General features: G+C 36.5%; 1 protein-coding gene across 3 annotated transcripts in view; it reads left to right on the top strand.

Moving 5' to 3' along the window:
- The window catches only part of ggps1 (geranylgeranyl diphosphate synthase 1), a 59,686-nt gene that overhangs the window by 9,869 nt on the left and 24,716 nt on the right, over positions 1 to 25,101 (top strand). For 2 of the 3 annotated variants that reach the window (XM_051919373.1, XM_028820580.2), the window contains exon 2: positions 11,415 to 11,511. In XM_051919373.1, the coding sequence (XP_051775333.1) occupies positions 11,439 to 11,511 (73 nt within the window). In that variant the 5' untranslated portion in view covers positions 11,415 to 11,438. Of the gene's footprint in view, positions 1 to 2,190; positions 2,367 to 11,414; positions 11,512 to 25,101 lie in introns of those variants that run through there. The other variant, XM_051919372.1, reaches the window with a different exon arrangement.

Raw genomic sequence — 25,101 nt, 5'->3', positions numbered from 1 at the left:
TGACTTAATTTGAGCAGGTTAAGAGAATAGATGTATAGATGGAGGACACATTTTAAAAGGGCCCCGGTTATAAAGAAAACTCTGAAAGCCATATTGTCGCTGACTGGAGCCTCTCAGAATCGCAACGTTGTAGGGATTTTTTGTGTGTGTGTGTGAGGAACCCAGGATCACACCCAGCCTTGGCCCTACTCTCATCACTCACACAGAGACCCTAAATGGTATATAAACTAATAAAGCTGTATATTAAATGCAACAAAGACATACAGCCCTCTTTTCCCCATGTGACTATTTTAACTACCAACACAACAAACTTCAAGCAATAAACACACAGCAAAGTCCTCAACACAGTCCAGATGTAGCAGTAATGGATGACATGGAATGAAGGAAAAGTGACCGTACAGGGATCAGCTTTCTGTAAGTAATGTATCAACCAGTCCTACTAGTAGACCTGATGCAGTGAGGGATGATGAGGTGGGGAGCGCTCCCTCCACCAAAGCACAATGACCAATCCAACACTACTCTTACAACAGGCAGGTACAAGACCTTTCATACACCCTTGCAGGTACAGTAATCCAGGATAGAAACAATATTCCACAGGTGGTAATGTAGACAAGGCAAATGGGTGAACACAAAAAAAACTGACTTTCTTTGCAGCTTAGCCGGCTCCCTTTTTAAGAGGCCCGTCTTGGCCCCAGCGTTCTCCTCAAACATCCAATCCGGGCAATACCCTCATGGCACCTGGGAAATGGAGTCCTTTAAGTTGTACCACCGCTTCATGTATAGCTGGTTTTGACACAAGTATCACTTTATGTGTATTTATGTTTAAAATATTTGAGTTAGTAAATTCACCAATGCTTTTCAATGGGAGATCTTGTAATTTTCAAACTTTGTACAACACATTGTATTGGAGACCTCTCAATGAAAATTCAGCTTTGCTAACATTTTCTTGCAATAACTCTGCCAGATTTCAACAAATGTGGTCCAATTGTTTCATGCAGACAAAAAGACAGACCTATTGTAGTTATTGCTTTATAAGTTTTTTTTCTCTCTCTCTCTCTCAGTATATTTAAATACACCTAAAAAGGAAAATGACAGGAGGTAAACTCTCCATACTTGGAAAGCATTTGTTCAGGCTGCCAGTGCATTGAAAATGCAGAATGTTCATTGCCATCTTTGAAACTTTGCTGAGAAGTTGTGTGGCAGTAGCGTGATGAATTTTAGCATACAAATCCTAGTTGTGTAATCTGACATCTTCAAGACAACAAAATCCAGCACCTGCATTCCTTAGGTTTGATATGCTTTCCAAGTAGAAGTTTGTGTCGTGTTGCAATCCTGTCTTGTTTTGTTACATTTAACAGAATATCCTCTGATCTTGGTACTTGCTTGTATTGATTGATCGAGCAGATTTTTTTTTTTTTTTTTTTAATTTAACAAGTTACTGATTATTGGCATCTGTCAATTAAAGTATAAATGCTAAATCAAAAAAGGAAGCAGAATAACATTTAAGAAAATAAAAATGGGCAGTATTAGACAGTGGTTTTGAATGTGTGGTTTTTTTTTTTTTTTTGTTTGTTTTTTTCCTGTTTTTACTTGATATCCAACATTGCCTGTTTGCAGTTTGTTCAACAGCTAGTTGCCTTTTTTTTGTCTGTGTACTGATATTGCTCATTCATCCAGTATTATTTTACCATCTCTCTTTTCCACAGCAGAGTAGAGCGGTGTCATTTTGACTGATGGATGGCTGGTTTGCTGATTATGTGCCTAATGTTTGGCAGCTGGTTGTTAACCTTAATCTCTAACATAATGATTGCCTGGATAAACACTTTACACATCCCCAGTACAGCCTTGAGTGTAATTATTGGCATTGTGTGCTGTTGTAGTACAGCTTGGACAAAAAATATGCACTTACAAAGCATATGTTGCTGAAGAATGAAAAGACCATTTTTTCCCCCTCCTGAACAGCCGGGTAGCAGCCTATCACTGTCTCTTGTTCACATGCTCACTTGCTCCACATGATCTTTTATGCCAGCTTTCATTGAAAGAGACACTGGGGATTATATCTGTTCCCTTAGTTGCTATAGCAAAAGCCAGACAAGTAGTGGAGTGCAGCAATCCTACTGCTGCCTTGGTAACCAGAAGGAAGAAAAATTAGGGGGGGTGGATACAGTGCAGTAGACTAGAAGGTTGCTCTTGAGCAGGCTGAAGGACAGAACCAGAGTGGGGAAGAAAAAAAATCTTTATATGCAATACTTTGGAATGGATATGTTAAATGCATAAACAGTTTTCATGGATGTTAGATATCAGCCTTCTTGGACATTAAAAGACAAATGGGTTGTGATGGAAAGGGGAGAAAAGATTTATTGGAGGTAAAAATAATTCTTTATATTTTATATAGCGCTTTTCTCAATTATTTCTTCCATAAATTACCTGTCCAAGAAGATGGTGGATTTAGCAGTTAAGGGTGGCATTAGTTTGTTCTGAATACCTGAAACAGAAATAAGGGTGTTTTGATAAATTTGAGAATGAGTTGATATCTGATAACATAGATGACCTCTGAGGACTAGTGAAGGTCTACTAATGGTGCCACAAGGTTGTTTTTGTTAGTCGTCAGCAAGCTTTTAGAGATGCAATTAATCAAGTTAACAGAGACCTTCTTAGGTAGCTGTGGTGTGAGTATTTTTACAGTGGATATTGGCTTGTGTGAGGAGTACTGTCTTTATTAAGATTACTCCTCCTGGCTCCCTGAGCACATATTGTTTTGCTTTTTGTTTTTATAATTCATACATTCATCATGCTGTGTGATTCTCACTACAGTACTCAGTTTTTCACAGTGGAACAGAAATGAGCATACTAAATTGTCAGAAGTAGCCTTGTGTGTAGCTTTCTATAATTTTTTTTTTTTTAAATTGTTGGGAAGAGACTTTGCATGTTTTGAATTTGTCAGTTTTCTCTCCTTTGCAGTAATACTTTAGTGTTCTCGATTTTGATGGAGTAGGCAGTCATGTAATTTACATAGCATTTCTGAGATGTTAATTTTTAATGTAGATGAAAATGTATTTCGGTTAGTTACTAAGATGTCCTTTCACATGGGTGTCTTTTTTTTTTTTTTTCCCCTCTTCTAATCATGATCTTTAATGTGGTATAACTAAAATGTCATCTAGAAGAATGGCATAATACTGTTTAGGTGGACTAAAGTTATCACTGATTTATGTTAATGCATTTATACAGAAAATACAGTGACAGTGCACAATCGTACTTGCCGGGTGCCAATCTTTTCTGCTAATAACCTTTGAAAATGCCAGAATTAACTTTTGAGCCTTAAACTGATTCACATTAGAAATGCTGAATTCTGATGGAAACAGTGTGATCTTATTGTGGAAAATTTGCTAGCAGTTTTTGGAGAGCGAGTCAAAGATGAGCTATTTTATATGAGATATAAATTGTATGGCATGCTCAACAGAACATATTGTTAATCTTACAAGCAAGCACTCCTTCTCTGAACTCGTTAAACATTACATTTTACATGTGAGTGAAAATAGGCAAACATGAAATGGCATTTTACCATTCACTTTAAGACTTGCCATAAAACTAAATAGTTTTAGATAACATTGCTTTACTAGCCTTCTATGCATATGCTATTGATATGTGAACATTTTTATTCTGGCATATAAAGTGAGTAATGTAGTTTTAGCTGAATGACACACTAGGTGTATTTTCAAAACCATCGGTTTTACGCATTTTATTACGTGATGTTGTTGTGTAAGATGCCTGAAAAGCCAATTGTCAGTTTTGATAATCTTTTAAAATTAACTGAGCTAAGGCCAATTTTTGCCGCCTTAAGAATTATGCCCCTTACCCCTATGGCCTTAACCTGACGTAAACAGGTGGGAGTGGGAGGATAAGTGGAAGTCTTACAGTAGATACGCAGTAGATATCCAAGTCTTAATACCCCTTTTGAAATTTCAGCTTTTATTACCGTAAAGTATTAAATCAAGAATGTTGCATCACAAGGTTTTTTTTTTTTTTTTGTTTTTTTTTAAAGAGAATTTTAAATATATGCTCAATGTAATGGTAAAATGAGTGTGCACACCAATTATAAAGTGAAATGTAGCTTTGTTCAGATGGTAATCAGTCTCATTTCAACTCTTGTAAAGGAAAATTATTTCTTTGAACCTAACTTTTCATTGCCCATTAAGTCCTATCCGGATAGTTAGGTTGCAGTAGTTATTAGTTAAGTTGTCCCATTATCATTTCTGTTCTTTTGAGCTGTCAGGATCTTCACATTAACTATTCAACTCAATAGTGTGCTCTGGATTTTCATGAACCTTTTGTGTGAATAATTGCAGATTCTTTTTACTAATGCTCAGGATGATTTCAGCAAGGCATCAAGTTCCCTTATCAGTGAAGTAATACATTAGCTAAATGGCAACAGGACTCTTGCCTGGTTTAAATAAATGCTCAAGTAAGCCATTTTCGATAGATGTTGCAAATCACATACTCATGGTTCTGGCATCAATCTGGCTTGCATCAGTTAAGCACTATTCCTTATTAGAAGTATGTTTTAAATGCATCTGCATTGATGATTCAGAAAAATCAAATGCCTAAAAAGGTCTGCTATGATGCTTACAGTGAATATTCAATTTTTGATAGCTAACCCTGTGGGGGAACAAAACAGGCAGAAATTTAAAGTCTTCAGCATCTTTGTACTCCTAGTTAAGTTCTTCTCACAATGTCACAGAAAAATATTTATAAACTTCCCTGGCATGAAATGTATTGCCAATTTCTGGGTTTCACAGCATCTGACGGTGTATTATACTTGGATGAAAGACATAAGTACACACATTGATAAAGCTTAAATACTGCGAGGATAGTAGGCATGAAACAGTACACTTATTCCACATTACTCAAGACTGACCTCACTCTGCATTTCTGGGCTTCCTGTGACCATCAAAGGGCTTACAGAGATGCACTTGCTACTGGCAAGAGTTATGGCAGAATAATAAAGTGATTATTATAACCTGTTGGTTTTGTTCTCTGTAGTTTTAAACTACTACATCCTACATCTGGCACACTTACCTCCTCTACTGGAGTCTGTGGAAAAATTCCTCCATCTGTAATAAGATCTAAATAAATTCAACTAACAAATCAATGATCCATTTCTTTCCGTCTTCCCACTCCATTCATCTCCTTTACTAAATTTTCATCAGTCACATCTGCATTTAATGACCTGTATTGTAAATTGAGGCAGAGTACTGGACCCCATCCCTACCATATTTAAGTCCTGCCTTCATGCCATAATCCTGACTGTTACAACAGTAATAAATACATTCCTTGATACTGGGTTTGCGCCAGCAACTTTTAAAATTGCTTCTGTAACCCCAATGTTAGTCGGGTTTTGATGCAAAGTCTTTTTTTTTTTTTTTTATACTGTTACCTTTTCTGTCAATAGTTCTTGAGCATGTGGTAGTTTCCCATTTCCCCAGTTAATTAACTTCTAATAATTTGATGGAACCCTATTTAGTCTGGTTTTAGAGCACATTGCAGCTGTGAAACTGCTCTACTTTGGATAACAAATGATTTGATTGTGGTAGTAGACTCTGGAAAAACCAACATTAATTCTGTTAGTGATTCTTACTTGTCATACTTGATCCACATCGCAAAATAAATATGAATCAGTGTTCAAATACTTTTTTTTTATAAAATTTTAAATATTGTAATGAAGAGAGATGGGAAGACTGAGACAAACACCAAATGATTGTTAAGCTCAAGAACTGGTATGTTTAACATTTATTTAACAATGAAAAGCCATATTCTGAGAAGTAGTAACTCCTCCTATTACAGCCTTTGTAAGTGCTTTATAAAATAGCAGACATTAACTTGCAGCTAGCCACCACTGTTCCTGCATTGTTCCTTAGGAGTCCCTTGTGCAGCATGAGCGATCGGCTTCCTCTGTTGTGCGCGGTTTCTCAACAGTGCATCCAAGACCATTATCGGGGTGGGGGGGGGGGGGCATTTATCTAATGCTCTGACAGACTCTGCTGCATTCTTGAGCCTTTGTAGGATTTAAGGTGCATCATGAATAAACCCAGGACTTGTGGAATGCAGAGCACCTGCTTATTTTTTAACAGGCCACTGTGCACTACAGTAACGTAAGTGTTGTATGTTATCACAAGCAAGAGACCCTATTTCTGGAAAACTATCTCAGGGGTGGGCAAGCGAAGCGAGCAGGGGACAGAGCCCCCTAGTAGAACATATTAAAATTTGTGTAAAATTGTTCACATTCAGTATCTAGTTTTGATTATGCTTGTTTTTATCAGACAAAAACAAAACCAGATAGTATACCAAGTAATGTAGTAAGCTACCACTAACCTTAAACTCTTACTTCTGTCTGTGACACAAAACCAAACTCCATATGACCTCCATGCCATAATTACTAAAACTGAAACTAACAGATATAGAAATGTCTTTGTGAAATAAAAACTAAATTTAAAACTAAAAATACACAAAGCAAAACTAAACTGAATTTCCAAAGAAGGCCAGAAAGAATATAGAAAAAAACTAATATAAAGAGGCAAAACTGTAATAACCTTGGTCTGAACACACACCAGAATGACTGGAAAAAAAAAAAAAAGAATTTATAGAGGAACACTTCATACTTGTCTGCATGATGCCTCACTGGGACTGTCATTTTTTTTGAGTGAAAGTCCTTGATGTCAGGGTGTCAGAGAGGGGATGTACAGAATTGTTCATAATAGCACTCCAGTTTTTTCTCCCCCTGACCTCCAGGGTGTCAAGAGTGCACTGTATAACTGAGCCTACCCTATTAATCCACTTGTTAATTTGGTGGGCCTCTACTGAAGTGAAGCCAGCCCAGCACACCACACCACAGCATAGAAAATCACATTGGCCATCACCGAGTAGTAGAAGAGGTAATACCCTCATTAAATGAACATGGTTCCTAAGCAAAAAACTTGCTCTGGCACCTCTGTATTATGAGACAAGTTTAACCTGTTATTGATGTAGACCCTTAAGTACAGTGGTACCTCTGGTCACAACCATAATTCGTTCCAAAACTCTGGACGTGACCCGATTTGGTGGCGACCCAAACGTAACTTCCACATAAGATTGTATGTAAATACAATTAATCCATTCCAGACTGTACGAACTGTATGTAAATATATATATTTTTAAGCACAAAAAGTTAATTATACCATAGAATGCACAGTGTAATATAGTAAACTAAATGTAAAAACATTGAATAATACTGAAAACCTTGAACAACAGAAAACTAACATTGTAAGAGTTCGCACTAGACCCTTACGGACCGCTCGCTGTAAACACTTTTTTTTAATGAGTTTTAAGCACAGGGAAAAATTTAAATGCCACTTGTAAAACTTTTCAAACCATCCTCTACTGGCTTTAAATTCCTCCCCTTCGGGATTTTTTTTTTTTTCAGCAAATCGCCATGAATCTTCCTGGCTTTCTCGCATATGATCGGCTCACTTACACTATCCCCTGCAAGTTGCTTCTCATTCAACCGCACTAGCAACAGTTTTTTCACCTCTTTCAGCACTTGAGGCCTCAGCTTGGTTAACATAACTCCTTTTGCAACATCAGGCCCTGGCGATTGGCTCACTGCACATCTCATTTTTGTATGGCTACCATTTAAAGAAAATAAGCAATTTAGGGTACAGTCTTAAAGATGTCAAATAAAATGAAGTAGAAGGAGTAGATTAAGAGAAATTGTTATTCACTGATTAGGAAAGTGGCAGGAAGAAAAACCTGTAGCCACTGAGGCCCTCGAGTTTAACACTCCAGTGGCTGCAAGTTTTCATAACTTTTATTTATTTATTTTAAATTAGTGGCCTGTTTTTGCTGTGAATTTTTTTATATATATTTTAATTGACTTGTTAGTTTTTTGTTTTTTTTTTTATATATATATAGATTTGTTTCCTTAAATTTCCTTTTAATCGTTCATCTGAATTGCTTCACTTCTTACCTTAAATGGCACCCAAAGAGAAATGAAATGTGAAGTGAGTGATCCAACAAAAGACCTCCAAGGCCTCAAACCCCAACCAATTTCGCTTCCACTTTTGCTTAATTTAGGTGCTGATTCTTGTTACTTAAATCCATTCTTTAATTCCAAGGCATGTTGCTGTGTATTTAGGCAATAGCATACATTTCCGAAATTGTTTTTTCCCATTTGTAACAGTACTGTTACTGTTCTGGGGACCTAAGCAGATCAACATTCCTGAGACCATCTTTGTTTTCAGATCTTGCACGATGGACACAGTTTTCTGCCCATATTTTGGCTCCGTTTGTATCATTTTTTTGGTTGGCAGTTAATTAAGGAAAAAAGAAAAAATGAAGGGGTCTGAGTCTTCAAGAGCAGGTCAAAGTAATTCAAAAGAAGTTAATTAGGAGCAAAATAGGTCACTAATTAAGAAAAGCATTAGAATGTAAATCTGAAGCCACTGTGGCTCTCCAGGACTGGAGTTAGGGACCCCTTCCCCAGAGAGAGAGAGATGTATTTGAGAGATATAAAGAGAGAGAGAGAGAGAAAATAATTAATAGACTTGAATTAGTATCAGGAAGCATTAAAATGAAGTGAAAGACTGGAGTTTAAGCCTTTTACCCAGTCTGTACTCGCCTGTTCTTCTGCAGGTTGCTTTGACCTATGAGCCATCCACTGCCTGCTTTTATGTTCTTGGTTTACTCCCTAGCTTTAGAACCAAGTGAAATACTAATCTGAACTTTCTAATCAACCGTGTATGTGTTACAATTTGGCAGATGTCTTTACAGAATAGTCTTACAAAATATATAAGTATTTACACGTTTGTTTGTAGTGTGTGTGTGTGTGTGTGTGTGTGTGCAGTCCCTGCCACAATTATTGGCATCCCTGATTACAATGAGTAAAGGTTAATTACCTTAATCTCGCACTGAAAAAATTTGAGTGAACTCCAACTTTTAACTGAAGTAAATTTTTATTTTGAGAAAAAAATAATTCCTCCTCAAGGTATAATTTCTAATGAAACCACACTATACTTTTTACAACCTCCCTTTTGCCAATAAAACAGCTGTGTCTTCTCCTGTAACATCTTGCAAGGTTGGAAAATATAGAGCTGGGAACCTAAGGGTATTCCTCTTTACAGAATCTCTCTGGATCGTCCCGGATACTATTTCCACTCATGTGCACTGTCCTTTTCAGCTCACCCCACAGGTTTGAAAATAGGGTTTAGGCTTGGGGACTGAGATGGCCAAAGTAGAAATTTGGTTTTGTGTTCCTCACCTCGGCCTGTGAGTTGGAATTGGGAGGAAGTAGACAAGGCTTGCCTTGGGAGGTGTTCAGTTTATATTGTGTTGGGCAGAGTGAGAAGAAGCCTTAGATATTTTTGTGAAATTGTTTTATTCGTATCTGGGGTTTGTGACTCTGATACCCCTTAGTTGCCACTGTATGTATTCAGAGCTTAATTCTGTGTGGGATTGTGGAAATGCTGCCCAAATTCAAACTTTTTTCTTTGTTTTTACATTTTATTAAGGTCCAATACATAGGATGTCGCCATCCTCTTGCAGCTGCTGAATTTTACAATCTGTTTGGCTGTTCAGGAAGAGAAGGCATAAAATAAAAATGATCTGAAAACACCTGTTTGAGAGTCCCAAAAATTTTCTTTTTGGGGTGAGAAAAACTTTGCTAGTATTTTTAATGTTAATATGAGAATATATGCCAGGTTTATGGCATAGATGTTGCAGATCTTTTATCTTTAAGGTGTTTTGAGAACATATTGATGTATAGAATATTGCATGTAAGTGCATTATCACCCAGCTCTACTAACAAGTATTAATTTTATATCTGAATTTCATATTCTAGAGACTGCACAGATATTTGTTTTCACCTGCATATTTACGATGTACAGTAATCCCTCCTCCATCGCGGGGGTTGCGTTCCAGAGCCACCCGCGAAATAGGAAAATCCGCGAAGTAGAAACCATATGTTTATATGGTTATTTTTAGAATGTCATGCTTGGGTCACAGATTTGCGCAGAAACACAGAGGTTGTAGAGAGACAGGAACGTTATTCAAACACTGCAAACAAACATTTGTCTCTTTTTCAAAAGTTTAAACTGTGCTCCATGACAAGACAGAGATGACAGTTCTGTCTCACATTAAAAGAATGCAAACATATCTTCCTTTTCAAAGGAGTGCAAAGCAAGCAGTCAAAAAAAAAATCAATAGGGCTTTTTGGCTTTTTAAGTATGCGAAGCACCGCCGGTACAAAGCTGTTGAAGGCGGCAGCTCGCACCCCCTCTGTCAGGAGCAGGAAGAAAGGAAGAGAGAGAGAGAGCGATAGAGAGACAGATAAAAAAATCAATACGTGCCCTTTGAGCTTTTAAGTATGCGAAGCTCCGTGCAGCATGTCCTTTCAGGAAGCAGCTGCACACAGCCCCCCTGCTCACACCCCCCTACGTCAGCGCAAGAGAGAGAGAGAGAGAGAGAAAGTAAGCTGGATAGCTTCTCAGCCATCTGCCAATAGCGTCCCTTGTATGAAATCAACTGGGCAAACCAACTGAGGAAGCATGCACCAGAAATTAAAAGACCTATTGTCCACAGAAACCCGCGAAGCAGCGAAAAATCCGTGATATATATTTAAATATGCTTACATATAAAATCCGCGATGGAGTGAAGCCGCGAAAGGCGAAGCGCGATATAGCGAGGGATCACTGTAGTAAGATTGAGGTGCTCAGTTTTTTGATGTGCAATAGAATATATTCATTGTCTTTAACTGAGCTTTAATTGGCTTTAAGATGCATATCCATAATTAGAACTGATTTATGGTGTAGGTATTGGTTTTCTTCAAAAATGTGTCTCGAGCAACGTTAATGTAGCTCAAATAAATGGAAGCAATTTAAGATCCAGCTTTAAGATGTAATTAAAATCTTGCTGTGATGCACATCCAGTAAGGTATACAGAATATTTCAGGGTGACTTGAAAAGCTCAAATCCCATGTTAATAAGATATGAAGGAATTTACACAAAGTAGCAGTAAACAAAGTATATTTGTGGCAAACTGTTTTTAAATTCTTAACCTTGAAAATTGCTATGACCTTTTGTATTTCTTAGGATGTGTCATGTGAGACTATTGCGCTCACTCACTAAAATTACAGACTAGCTTTTTATATATATATATATATATATATATATATATAATATATAAAGGTGAACTATAAAAATGTCATTGTGACCCTGTATTTGATGCATGCAAAATGAAGGTTATGAAAAGTACTTTATCAGGGGGGAAACATTTTTACATATAAGAAATTAATTTAAAGATAATTGTGTTATCTTATTGTTTGACATGTACTTAGTGATGCTGTGATCTTAATGTGGGCCTTTTTTTCCCTACTTCTCCTTTGGTAGGTTCATTATCGGGAGTTACAAGCCATGGATGCGAAGAAAGATGAAGCTTGTGAAAGAATTCTGCTAGAGCCATACAAGTATTTACTGCAGCTTCCAGGTAATCCTTTTGGTCTTGTGTATCAAGTTTTTTTAAATCCTGCAAGCAAAGTTTAAATTCTGACTAACACAAACGTTTGTAACTTTGCAAAGTTGTAGTCTTTTTTTTTTTTTTTTTTTTTCTCTCCTTTCCTTGAATCGCGTACTGCTTACTTGCAGTCATGTCCACAGTTTCTGATCATTAAGTTTGTATTTATAGTTCTTTTATCTGACTTATTTGTCCTATCCATTTTCTATTCTGCACATGTATTGGGTCAATAGGTATATAATATGACTATGTGGAAGTACCTTGTAAAGGTGTGTTTTTTAAACATTCATACATAGTTTAATTTGAGAGGAATCTCTAAGTATAATGTATAGCAAAGTAGTTTACTGAAGGTCTGATTAAGATGACTTGTCTTGAAAAAACAATGAATCAAAACCATGTGTTGTGTAAGAAAAGTTGCAAAGAAATAGATCCCAATGCCAAGTCCAGTTATTCTGGATATAAAGAAAGACATTGTTATAGAAGATCTCAACTTGCTAAATTTTTAGAGCACATCCTCCATATATTAAGCCGGATCATGCACGGATGAAACAAACATTTAAAGGTAAAATGTAATGTAACATGATGTACAGTGTTTGTCAGTGGTTTCCCATTCACTTGGATATACTGATCAAAAATGGAACAATGCCCTAAATATAATGTGGTTGCTAGTATAAGGGGGAGGGTATGATTACTACTCTAAACTTTCAGGTTTGCTGCTGAACAGCATATCTTGTTTGTGTATTTGGTGCCAGATTAATTGCTCCAGTGGCTACAGCAGAAAAAAAATGTATGCTGCAAAAATCCACTTTTCCAAAACAAACTACAGGATATCATCCACTTTAGTGTGCTTCATTCAGTGACCTAAAGCCATTCACTGCTTTTTTTTTTTTTTTTTTTTTTAATATATATAAAGTTTTCATTATTCACTTAAAGTGCTTATCATAAATGTGTTTCCTCTTCAAATGAGGTAGTCCTTGTTTAATTGTTGCCAAATTTTCTGATTCTTTGCCAAAATATCTGAAATAGGATATCTAATGATTAATGAAGACACCAACATTTTGTCTACAGAACAGCTCACTTTGTTTATTTTGAATGTTCAAATTCTGTAATTGAGTCAGGATTCTGGTTATATTCAGTAATCGCTAAAGGTAGAGGACTGCAAGGTACTGTGTGTATTTTCTTCTCCTGCTTATGCCTACTTTCTCCCACTACTGACCATATTCCAGTTTCCTCTTTTAAAAGGCACGTGAATTGGACAAACAGTTTAAATGGTTTCTTAAAACAGCAAAATCTACAAGGGGGGGGGGCGGGGGAGAAAACAATACGCCAACTAGGTAACACCGAAGTGGTTACCCTGAAGTTTCTAGGCATATGCAGCGCCATGCTTGTAAACATTAATTTAAAAACTGAGATGCCACTATGTCACAGATGTACACATGCATCTTTTTCTGATTTGCAAGTGTTTGTACAGTGAACAATGTAATTTTTAAGAAGCCATTTATTTTTTTATTTTTGTTCATTCATTCTTTGCTTAAGCCACTGTGACCACCCACTCGTGAGAACATAGTCTAACACATACCTACATTTACGTTCGCTGACAACTCCTAAATTTTAGTCCTGTGGGAACTTCTAGTTCAAGGAGCACAAGCTGAAACAAACTTTGTGACAGAGCACTTTTTTTAAATGCATCACTATTATCATAAAATTTTTGTATGCGATGATAAATTTTGTCCTTATTTGAGAACTATGGCCTTGTAAGACAGTGTTCTGGACCAGTTAAAAATAAATATTAAAGTGTACCATGCTTGGGAATACTTATGGTTTTTAATTTATACACTTTGAAGAATATATCGATTTTAGTTTTTGTTTCTTCTCACCTTCTGACTCTATACCTAACCCAACATAACATTACAGTGGTCAAGTTCTGGTCATTAGGATATCATGATACAAGGATGTTTCTTTGTATACAGTACCAATACTAGTGACATTTTGCGATTTACTGTTTTGATTCAATACCACAGCAACAACACAGTCCCATTCAATAGTTTGTTAAAGTACCTTCATTATTCAAGTGAACAATATTGTGCTTTTTATAATGCAAGATAAAATACGGAAAGCATTCAGTGATATTTTTAAATGCTGGTATATTCATCTAGATCTTGCCCAATGATTTTTTTGTAAACTAGTATTAAGTTTCATAAGTATCAAAAGATAATGTAGGGCCTGAATTTTAATGTGTGGTATACATGGGGGTTCCACCAGCTTGACAGAAATTGGGGTGATGTTATAATCTTGGTAAGATAAATCATGTAGTCCATCAGGAAATTCTTTCATGTATCCATTTTGAATTTATTTTTAGTATTGGTTTTAAGCAGTATTTCAGTTCCTGGACAGAAAAAGTAAACCGATATTTTATCTGTGCCAATTGGTTCATTCAAGGATATTTAGCATTTACATAATCTTGCTCAGCAATAAAATTTTTATCCTGCTGACTGCGAGCTTCTGTGACTTGTTTGTTAACAAAATACATGTCATATTAAAAGGCAGATTTCCTTTGTGCTTAGAAGCATTCCAATTGAATTTTACTTTGATATTAACAAAGATCTGGTGTAGATGAACCAAATAGCCACTTTGTTTGAAACTGGTATCTAGTAAAAACTAGGGGGCTTCGCTCGCCAACCCCTGGTGTTGGATAACCCGAAATATATTGATGTATGTATGAGATATATTGGAGTGTAAAGGTGTAGATGACGAACAAAGGAAGTAAAGAACCCATAGCATGGCACATTAGAAAGATTTATTGGAATATTTCTTTATACACAACATTTGTAGTAAAGATGGTGTGTTGTCCTTGAATGAGTTTTCCTTGGTATGGAGTATCTATAACTTTAACTTTAATGTCAGATGAACGCCGAACTCTTGAGAAGGCTACATAAAGTTGTCCATGTCCAAATACAGGCTCAGAGAGGTATATGCCAACTCTGTCCATGGTTTGTCCTTGGGATTTGTTGATTGTCATGGCAAATGCAGGTTTAATGGGAAATTGGCGTCGTTTAAGTGTAAAAGGTAATTCCAGGTCAGAATTTGTAAGGTCAACTCTAGGAATCAAAACAGTATTGTTAGAATGTGATCCTGTAAGTACTTTTGCTTCAATAACATTGTCTGTCATGGTGTTGATGACTAAACGTGTACCGTTGCATAAACCTTGTTTAGTATTAAGGTTTCTTAATAGCATGACTATTGTCCCGATTTTAAGGTTAAGATTGTGTTGTGGTAATCTGGCTGGGTTAATAGTGTTTAAATATTCTAAGGGGAAATTAAGATGCCCATTCTCGTCTTCAGAATCAACATTGTCAGTACTTAGAAAGAGGCGGCTTTGTCCAGGAAGTAACGCAATGACCTGGTTATTTATGCGATCAACGTCAATATTCTTTGGACATAATATAGCCCGTTGTGTTAATAGTGGTATCTGGTCTAATGTGATTGCTGTTCCAAACACCTCCGTCACTAAGTCGTCGCAGATAAAGGCTTTGAGGGATCTGAATAATATCTGGGTGAAGTCCATATGTATTGGTAAGGTTTACGTCTCCTAGTTGCAATAACCAATTGGTATATTCTGGATGTGGACATCGCATGTTTTGTACCAAATGTATTGTCTCAAAGTAATGCCAATTGTCTGCGTATTTCAAACTGGACTGAACAATAGCTGAACGCATGGCATGTGGAACAATAGCTAAGCATTGTCGAAAATCTCCTCCTAATAACAGTACTTTTCCTCCAAATGGAATATTTATTATTCATTAATGTTTGGAGAAGTTTATCAATGGTGTTGAGTAAATGACTGGATGCCGTTGTACATTCGTCTAAAATCAACAGTTTTGCAAGACGGATTTCTTGTGCATTGTTACTGTTCATTTTCATAGTTGATACTAATATTTCCGTGATTGGGACTGGAAGTTTGAATAAGGAGTGACATGTGCGACCACTTATCAACAAATTAGCTGCTACTCCAGTTGTAGCTGATGCAATAATTAACTGTTGTTTTGCAGTAAAGAAATGTATAAGTGTTTCATAAAGGTACCGTTAGTAATATGGATAATTGCACTTACTGTTAATACAGAGCGTTTTCTGTGGTTGTACTGTTAATAATGCATCACTGTAATGTGATTCACATATGCTATATGTATCTATCTATCTGTCTAGTGTGGACCTGCGCCTTTCATACTTTCTCGTGCCTTCCGTACTATCTTCGTGGACTCCGTAGTGTCTTCCGTTTGACTCTGGGGTGCAGTGTAGAATCCTCTTTTCTGTGTGGCTGTGTCGTTCACTATGGGCGTGTTGTCGCTTCATGTCTTATTTACGTTAATTGAGCTCTTTCGTTTTTGAGCCGTGACTCCTTCGTTCGCGGTGGATCAGACTTCGCTTGCGGTTTACGAGACGCGCTCTGTATGCGCCTGCGCACTATGTCTCCTGGGTCCATCGCCGTGTACTTGCGTCCGTGCCTTCCGGTTTACCATTCTCAGTTAGTAATATGGATAGAGACAACTGTTGTTGGCACTCCTACTGTGCAGTTTCCTTTCCACGTCCCAAAGACCTACAGGATTGATTACCTGATGACACTAAATTAGTAATGTGTAATTTTTGATTGTGAGGTTCCACCTTAACACTAACCCTGTGTACTGTGGTCTGGAAGTGAATGTATGATACAGTTATACACTACTTTTTCTGAACTAATGCTATAATGAGAAAAAAGCAGCAATAACAAAGTGGTGTGTGTGTAATTTTAAATAAGCCTAATTCCTGTAATTTATGTTCTAAAATTTTCCGGCCTCAAACATAGCATTTGCAGCAGTGCCTTCTGCCTTTTTTTTCTTTTCAACATGTGTTGATGCAGTACTGTTTTTCACAACTGCAAGACATTTTTATATGTAGTTGTATACTTTAATTATTGTCCTGTATTACAGTTATCCAAAATAAGTTGTCTAATTTCAGTTATGAAAGCAATGCTGTTTTTTTTTTTTGTTTGTTTGTTGTTTTTTTTTTATTACTCTGTACAACTGCTATTGTAAAAGATCAGGTACCATTACATTTTTGGAGTTTTGGTATCCACTTTGATTAGAGTTTTTAACTTCCCTACTGGCCATAGTAAATTTGGTAGAGCAGTCACAGGTGTCGGTTTAGCTTTGTAGCTATTAATCAAATGAGACATTGTCTTTCTAAATAGTTTTGAAGCTTTTGGAACAACCAGAGGGTGGTGTTGAGCCCCAGACCTTTGCCACAGTAATGCCCCACATGATGCTGGGTTTAAATATTCTGCTTGTCCCTAACTCCACCTATGATTCTGGCCAGGCAAGAAGCGGTTTCCTCGTCTAGCCAGTATGCTCGTCTGACCTTCTATTGTGGCCTCCTGTCTGGGTAAGAAATTATCCTCCATCCCAGCTGGGATGCCTGTTCTTCTTGGGCACTTACTCTTTATAATAGAATTCATTCTTTAAAATGTTTTTAAAACACCAAACCATGCAATTCCTTATTTTAGTAAACTTAATTAGAAATTTAAGGAATTGTAGTTGATTTAACTGTTGCTGTCTTATCCCAAATTGTAAATAGTACATAATGCTTTAATTACAGTGGTGAAAAGAATACTGAAAATTTGTACTTGAGTACAGATACTGTTACATTGCTGAAATAATACTCCATTATAAGTACTAGTGTTAAAGTACTTAAGTAAAAGTACAAAGTACTCTTCTCAAAAACTGACTGCTAGTTACTTTTTAGCCGTTGATATTTAATGAATTATCAATAATCACTGAATCAAATTGGAGAACCATGTAGAAATCAGCTACTTTAAACATTTCTAAATTACTGATGTATATGAATGGGTCAAATTTAATGAAATTTGTGTTCTAAACAAATAAAACTTTAAACAGGAGTTTTGCCTGTAGTATGACCTTTTACCAGAGCGCTGCAAACAAACAGCTGGGCAAGGGCCTTAAAGCCTTGGACATAAAAAAAAACATGTCTTGGACAGTTCGCTTTCTGAACCTTTTAAGTTTCAGCAGAAGCTGATTTTCAAAGTTCAGAGTCTATTCTGCTTCATTTGGATGTGAATAGTAGACCAGCACAGCTAAACTGTTCGCATGTAACTGATGCAGGCAGAGATGTGTTTAGCTTAATAGACTGCTTCTTGATGGCTGGGAAGGAGTGAAGCAGCTCTGTCTGAGGCACACGCAAGGTAACTGTCAAGCTCAATGGAACTTTTGCAACATTCTGGAGAGTTGATGATGATTATCTTCAGACATTATCAGATGACTCTTTGCTGATGCTCACTCCCATTCTCTGTGGTTTCATGATGTTTCAGATATGCTAAGGCTGTAATTGGAACACCATTTAATTTCTGTGAATACTTTTTAAATATCCAGTTAAATTGGCTAAATCACAACAAATGATACTTTAATATCTTGAGGAACTCGGTAACAACCTTTTTAGGCTTGTTAAGATTTTGAGATATAACAATATATACAGTTATACCAGTGTGCAGCCATAGCATACGTTGGGGTTCTGATTATTTAAGCTAATCTTTGTTTAGAATGCGTGGTAAATTTTGTTTAATCATTAGAAACCAACCATACACCCATTTTTATATTTTAGGGAAGGGGGAAATTTTAAATTTCTCCAGTCAAACCCATTTTTGCAATTCCAATATTGTCAAATACTGTGTATTGGGCCCCAGTGTGCAGGAATATTCAAAAATAAGAGGCAAATTTTAACATAAATGCTGCATGCAAAATTTTTTTTTTTTTTTCCCCCAAATTGTGGGGCAAGAGTATTGTGTGGGCATGTCTTTTAAAGGGGAGGACTTGGGTAGCATCACAAACCATCTTCATTCTGATACCTTTTATGCCCAAGTTTAAGGGACCCACATTTGTCCACCTTTGTTTTTCCCTCACTAAAATTTTAGCTCTAACTATTATTGGTGCATAGCTGATATCTACAGACCCCTTTATTCTTATGGTTTTACTGTATGTGATATATAAGTATCTTTTTTTCTTTAGCTTTAAAACTAAGCCTGCTACAGTCTCTGTATATGGCTGACTGTGTTTCCAACCCAGCGTCTCTGAGGGTTAAGTGACTGATGTTACTGATATAACCTAAGGTAATGAAAGTGGTTCCCCTAATATTTTGTGGTAATATTTAATATAAATTATGCATGCGTGCAAGCTTGCACACCGGTTAGCTACGTTAGTAATACTTGAATTGCAGGCTAACGGATGACATTTGTTGGCTTCAAGTAGACCTAGCCAAGCTAGTTACCTTAGACATATTAAATGAAAACAATCACAAAAATATCGCTGCAAGTTTTCGTAACCATAATGTTTTTTATATATAATATATATATATATAATATTAGAGGCTGAAGTCTTGTATTTCGAAATCACCGCAGATGGCAAACAGTTTGCGCTACATTAGCACACTGTCATCTTTCCTCCCTCTGTACATTAACAACTTCTCCTGGTACTGCCAGGGGCACTCATCCTCTGGTATTTCTTGGTAATTTTCAGTTTTGGATGTTGCTGTCCTCCATGAAGTTTGTTTCTCCAAACCTTCAGTCCTTAAATTACTCTGATCTCCTTCACTGTGCAATTATGATCAAAACCTGATGCAGTGGGGCTGGATGCTTTTTTTCCCAACCCAAATATCAGGGTTCGTTGGGCCATTTTGCCTTCGGACACCTTTTTTGTTGGCTACTGAAATGCCAGTCAAAAGTTTGAATATTAATTCAAAGTGTTTGTGTAGTCTGGGACGAATTGTGATTTTTAAAAGTAGCGAAGTAGATTCCTTTATTTTCAAGTACAAGTAAAATTACAGACTTAAAAATGTATACTCCAGTACAAGTACCCGAAAAAAAACTACTTACAGTAACATGAGTAGTTGTAATTCATTACTTCTGTCCCTGACTTTAATAAATAACAATTTCTTTCTTAAGGTCTTTCTAGTGCCTAATTCACACACCTTGTAATACAGATGTTAAATAGTGAAGTATAAAAATGGATGCAAAAAGTATACTTGCTTAAAAGCTTCAGAATGACTAGATGTAATCTGCTGTTAGAACCACTCATATTTTATATGTTAACTATTTGCCACCACCATAACCGGGCATATTACAATGCACCTCACTGGATTACAAAACCATCAAGAAAAAGATGTTATCTAGCAACTGAATAAAGCTTAATTATTAATACAACAGATTTCACTTCCTTGACTTATAAATGCTGCTAAAATGTAGTTCAGACAAGGCTTAAATGCTTTCAGCTTGATATCTTCAGTAAATCAGCTTTTAAAGAAATCTTTTGAAGTGGCTTCTATTGAGTGGTTCTTTTGTAAGCAGTTTCATGGTAATGTCCTTTTTACCCTTAGTCTTTTTGATTTGTGTTTCTGAACTGTTGCTTTGGCAGAGAATCCCTTGTTACCCTTGACTTTTTTTAATTTACTAAATTTGAATTGTCAACTTATGGCTCAAATGCAATAGTTATTCAGTGGTTTCAGATTTCTAATCAATGAAATAAGCATAAGACTTACTTGGTCTTTTTGTTTTTTGTTTTTTATATATATATATATATAATATATATATATACTCTCTTCCAAATCCAATTTCTTGCATTGCTATATTTTAAGAAATGTATATGTAGTTTACACGATTTTTGCATCACGAATGCTAAAGGAGCATGTTTTGTCTAGTGAAGAATGTCTATATTAAATGCTTATTTTCTGGAACCTTGGTGGCTAAGGACCTGGGCTACTAACGCAAGGACTCAAGTTAGTCTCTACCTCCAAAAAGACACTCCTCATGCATATTAGGAAAAACTAATTAATTTTAATTAAGCTGAAAGAGTTAAGTCATAGTTTACATCTGTATAAATAGAGAAACTGAAAGTTGACATGTCAGCCAAACTGAAATCAGTGCTTCACATTCAATGTCAGTATTACTATTCCCTTAAAGAGTAAATCATTTTCATGGATGCATTGGTTCACCTCACTAGATAAATATATCTTAATGATACTAAATACTTCAGTTTATTTTGCCCTGTGCCCAAAAAATAACAATCTTTAACAGTTTTTAATTTGTAAAGATGAGACCCTACACCGTTGTTGAAAACAATAGCACTTGACAAATGCATTATGCTATACCAAACAGAAAACAAATGAGTGAAATTTATTGTACCTAGGCTTTATTACGATCTTAAACCATCACCAGGGGCCTCATGTATAAACGGTGCTTACACACAAAAATGTTGTTGTTTTAGTTTGGGAAAATGGTTCAAAGGTTTTAACAGAAAATAAGCAGGCAGGAATCAGAGAGGAAAGGTCCAATACTTCAATTGTTTACTTGTTCAAATATAGTATCAGTTACATACAATATAATAGCAATATACATGCAGATATAGGAATTGTACTATTGACTTAAAGTAATATATATGTGTGTATATATATATATATATATATATATATATAAATTATACTATTGACTTACAGTAATACAGATATATGAATTATACTATACTTACAGTAATATCAAAAGATATATGATTTATACTATTGACTTACAGTAATATCAAAAGACCCAGAGCCATCATCCTAGACCAGTAGACTGAGGGAGCCCGCATGTCAGTCTCCTCAGAGGATCAACTCGTGAGCCTGGTCCAATACCGGGCGGTGTGCACGTTCCCCACGGTTGAGCTTCCGAAGAAACTGAGGGCGGAACCTTCCCTTATATACTAATTGAGTGTCCTTGTCCAAAATGGCTTACGTGTAAGCAGTGTATACAGAAGTGATCAGTTTCAGCACACACCCTTCCACGGGACGCGGCATTGTTTTTCTTCTACTTGGCCCTCACTGAGATGGTGCCTAGTATCAGAAGACACACAATAACAAGCGTTGCTTACAATGAAGCCCCTCGAAGTGAAAAACAAGTACATAGCCTTGACTGTATTCCCATAACATTCTGAAACTCTTTATGAGAAGCAAGTTTTTGCACATTCTTTCGCTATCATCCCAAACATTCCAATCTTTGTAGCTGGTTTTGCACTGAAGCGACCAACCCCCCCCCTTACTCCTTTATTTCATCCCTTCTCCTGTTACAGAGAAAACTTTTTTTATTACAGTTGTGTACTCCTGTTTCCATGCTCAAATCACAATCTATCCTAAACTTGCCGTAAAACCATGCATATTTTCATGGTAGCTCAAATCCTGGCATACGCAAGTTCTCCGCTCAGTTTTGCAAACTGGCGGCACCCAGTGTCAAAGCAGTGCTTTTGCTCCAGTGTGGTTTCCCTTTCTTTTTAGATCCACATCCATGATGCGGCTTTATTATATACATTGAAATAAACAGCATATTGTTCATTAGTTTAAGGCATCTGATTGTAATTAACAATATAATGGTCCACGGAATGGCCAAACTACAGTATTCCAAATACCATAGCTGCTTTAGCGTTTACTCTCACTGCACCTTCTACTTTCAGCTGCTCCCATTAGGCACGTCAAATCGGGCTCAGAATTAAAAGACAAAGTATAACTTCATAAAGACATTGGCGCTATACACATGCAGAGCAGGTTAGAGATTATGAAAGCAGTGGAATTCGAAAGGCTCAAAAAAACGATGGCGCGATGCACATGCAGAGAAAGGTAAAGAATATGAAAGCAAGAAAATTTGAAAGTATTGCAGCATTCCTTCCAGGTTGACGCCTTTTTTTCTTTTCGAGCTGGACACAGAGGTCGCTACAGTATCAAAAAAAGATAGTAAAGATCGCATTAGCACAAACAAAAGGAAATTTATTACTTGAAAAAACGGAAAATTAATCATCACAGACCAGGTGTAATTGAAAAAATAGCAGGACAAAGCAAGGTCAGAATTTGAAGATGGAGTAGAAAACAAAGTAAAACGTCATAAAGAGGTTAAACAAACAAGGGGGCCAAACACATGCAAAGCAGGTTACAGATAATGAAAACTGGAATTCAAGACTCAAAAAAAAAAAAAAAACGTAGGTGCAAAACACATGCAGAGAAAGATACAGAATATGAAAGCAGAAAAAATGACAGTGTCAAAACAAAAAAGTAAACTATTACTCAGAAATTATTACTCAGAAATAACGAAAAGGCGAAATAGAGATCAAATATATGGACATAGGTGATATGTCTGAAGTATATAAATATTGTAAGGCTTTGAAGTTTAAGTCAAAAGAATTTCAAAAGCGGGGTTTACCTCACATGCATTTATTGGATACTTTGCAAAAAAACATTAACTGCTGCTGATGTAGATTGTTTTGTCTGTGTTGAAATTCCAAACAGAGAAACCTATCCTGAATTATGGTACAAAGTCATTAAACGCATGTCTCACGGACCTCCTTTAAAAGATTCAGCATATTGGGATTCTAAAGATTCTAAATATTGTTTTTAAAGAAGTTCTGAAATAAAAGTGAAGTTAGTGAAATAGCAACAATTCAAAGGGGAAAAAAAAATCTTAAGTGTGTATCTGGAAAACCAAACATGGGGGTTGGTGAGCGAAGTGAGCAGGCCGGCCCCCTAGTCATCATGAAAATGATATAAAGTATACATCTCAGTATTTTAATTATTCAGAGAACTGTAACATCACGAATGTAATGGATTCTGTGTCTTGTCGGAGGAAGAGAAAGCCCGTTTAAGAAGCACGTAGTGATTCACACACATGGAGCACATAGAAGAACACATACAAAACAAAGCATTTAACGTGCTACTTTAGTTACGATGGTATTTGAGAAACTAGTAAATTAAATGATTTAAAGATAAAGTTTATCTACTTTAACGAAAAAATAAACTACGTGATTGAAATGGAAATGTAGAGATTAAAGTTGGCATTTCGAGCTTTTTTTTTTTTCTCAGTGTGCCCACCCCTTCTTTTCTCTGTACCCTAATAAGCTTTTATATGACACTCAGACGGTGGGCTAAGACTCTCCTTTTCATGGTGACTTTGGTATCTGACCGCTGCATTTTTTATTTCGGGCAATGCGTGACTTTGTGAACTTTAACTTTCAAGTTTCTACTACACTCTGTCACTCGATCAACTTCCTTTCGTTGGTTATATCACTGTTTAAACCAACAAATTAGTTTTTCTTTGCCTCCACTTGGTATTCGCTGAAATTCTATTTTCCCCCATGCTTTTGCCATTGTCTTTTCACAGAAGGCTGAGCTTAAGGGCTATTTATCAATATAAATCAATATTTATTTATATTGATTTGCATATTCAAAGAGGTGTAATTCTGGGAGGAGTTGGGGCAGGACAGCAGGCATGTGCACGTGCGTTACTTTTCACGCTGACCAGGATTTATGTAGCGGAAGAACGTGGAAGTTGGCGTTCGCACAGATTTATGCACCTGGATTTTTTTTTGTGAGTATGAACATTTCTGCTTTTGTCCGTACACCATGCTATAGTGTGAATTCTACGCACGGCGTTATGCATGAGACCCCAGGTCTCTCAGGTCAGCACATGGCTTGTAGTACTGCTACACTGCCTAAAAGTGGGTAATTTATGGAATTTTCAGAGCAGCCTGTGATACCAAAGTGAGCGTGTGCAGTAAGCAGCTGCCAAGATGTAGCTGCAGAAGTTGTACCACGTGGATTATATTAGTGGAGTTGTCTGTTACGATGGCAGGTTCTTTTTCTTATGTTCCATTCATCCACCGCTGCTGTCAACAAGCATCCACTCTAGATCTTCATTTTAACACAGTTCCTTTTTTATCTGTGGAGAAGCTGTGAGGACATATTTTGAAGACTAAGAAGACTGCTACATGTGAACAACTGAAGATATGTGTAACATGTAGAATTCTAGAAAGACCAGTCTTCCTGCTGTATCTTTTTGATTTTTAACTAATTCAAGATTATTTTAAATGCCCATTAAATGAATAAATTTGGCTAAGGATGTCTACATTGAGATTTATAACAAATAGGTTATTGAATAATCAAATATTGCTCCTTAATGTTGTTTTATAATTCGCAAGATTGTTTTTATATATATATATATATATATATATATATAATATACACACACAGTGGGGCAGAAAAGTATTTAGTCAGCCACCAATTGTGCAAGTTCTCCCACTTAAAAACATGAGAGGGGCCTGTAATTTTCATCATACATATACCTCAACTCTGAGAGACAAAATGAGAAAAAAACTCCAGAAAATCACATTGTCTGATTTTAAAGAATTTATTTGCAAATTATGGTGGAAAAATAAGTATTTGGTCACCTACAAACAAGCTAGATTTCTGGCTCTCACAGACCTGTAACTTCTTCTGTAAGAGGCTCCTCTGTCCTCCACTCGTTACCTGTATTAATGGCACCTGTTTGAACTCGTTATCAATATAAAAGACACCTGTCCACAACCTCGAACAGTCACACTCCAAACTCCACTGTGGCCAAGACCAAAGAGCTGTCAAAGGACACCAGAAACAAAATTGTAGACCTGCACCAGGCTGGGAAGACTGAATCTGCAATAGGTAAGCAGCTTGGTGTGAAGAAATCAACTGTGGGAG

Source organism: Erpetoichthys calabaricus, chromosome 15, assembly GCF_900747795.2.
Source record: "Erpetoichthys calabaricus chromosome 15, fErpCal1.3, whole genome shotgun sequence".
NCBI classification, from domain to species: Eukaryota; Metazoa; Chordata; class Cladistia; order Polypteriformes; family Polypteridae; genus Erpetoichthys; species Erpetoichthys calabaricus.
The sequence above is the reverse complement of the archived record's forward strand: the minus strand, read 5'-3'. Positions and strand labels throughout refer to the sequence as shown.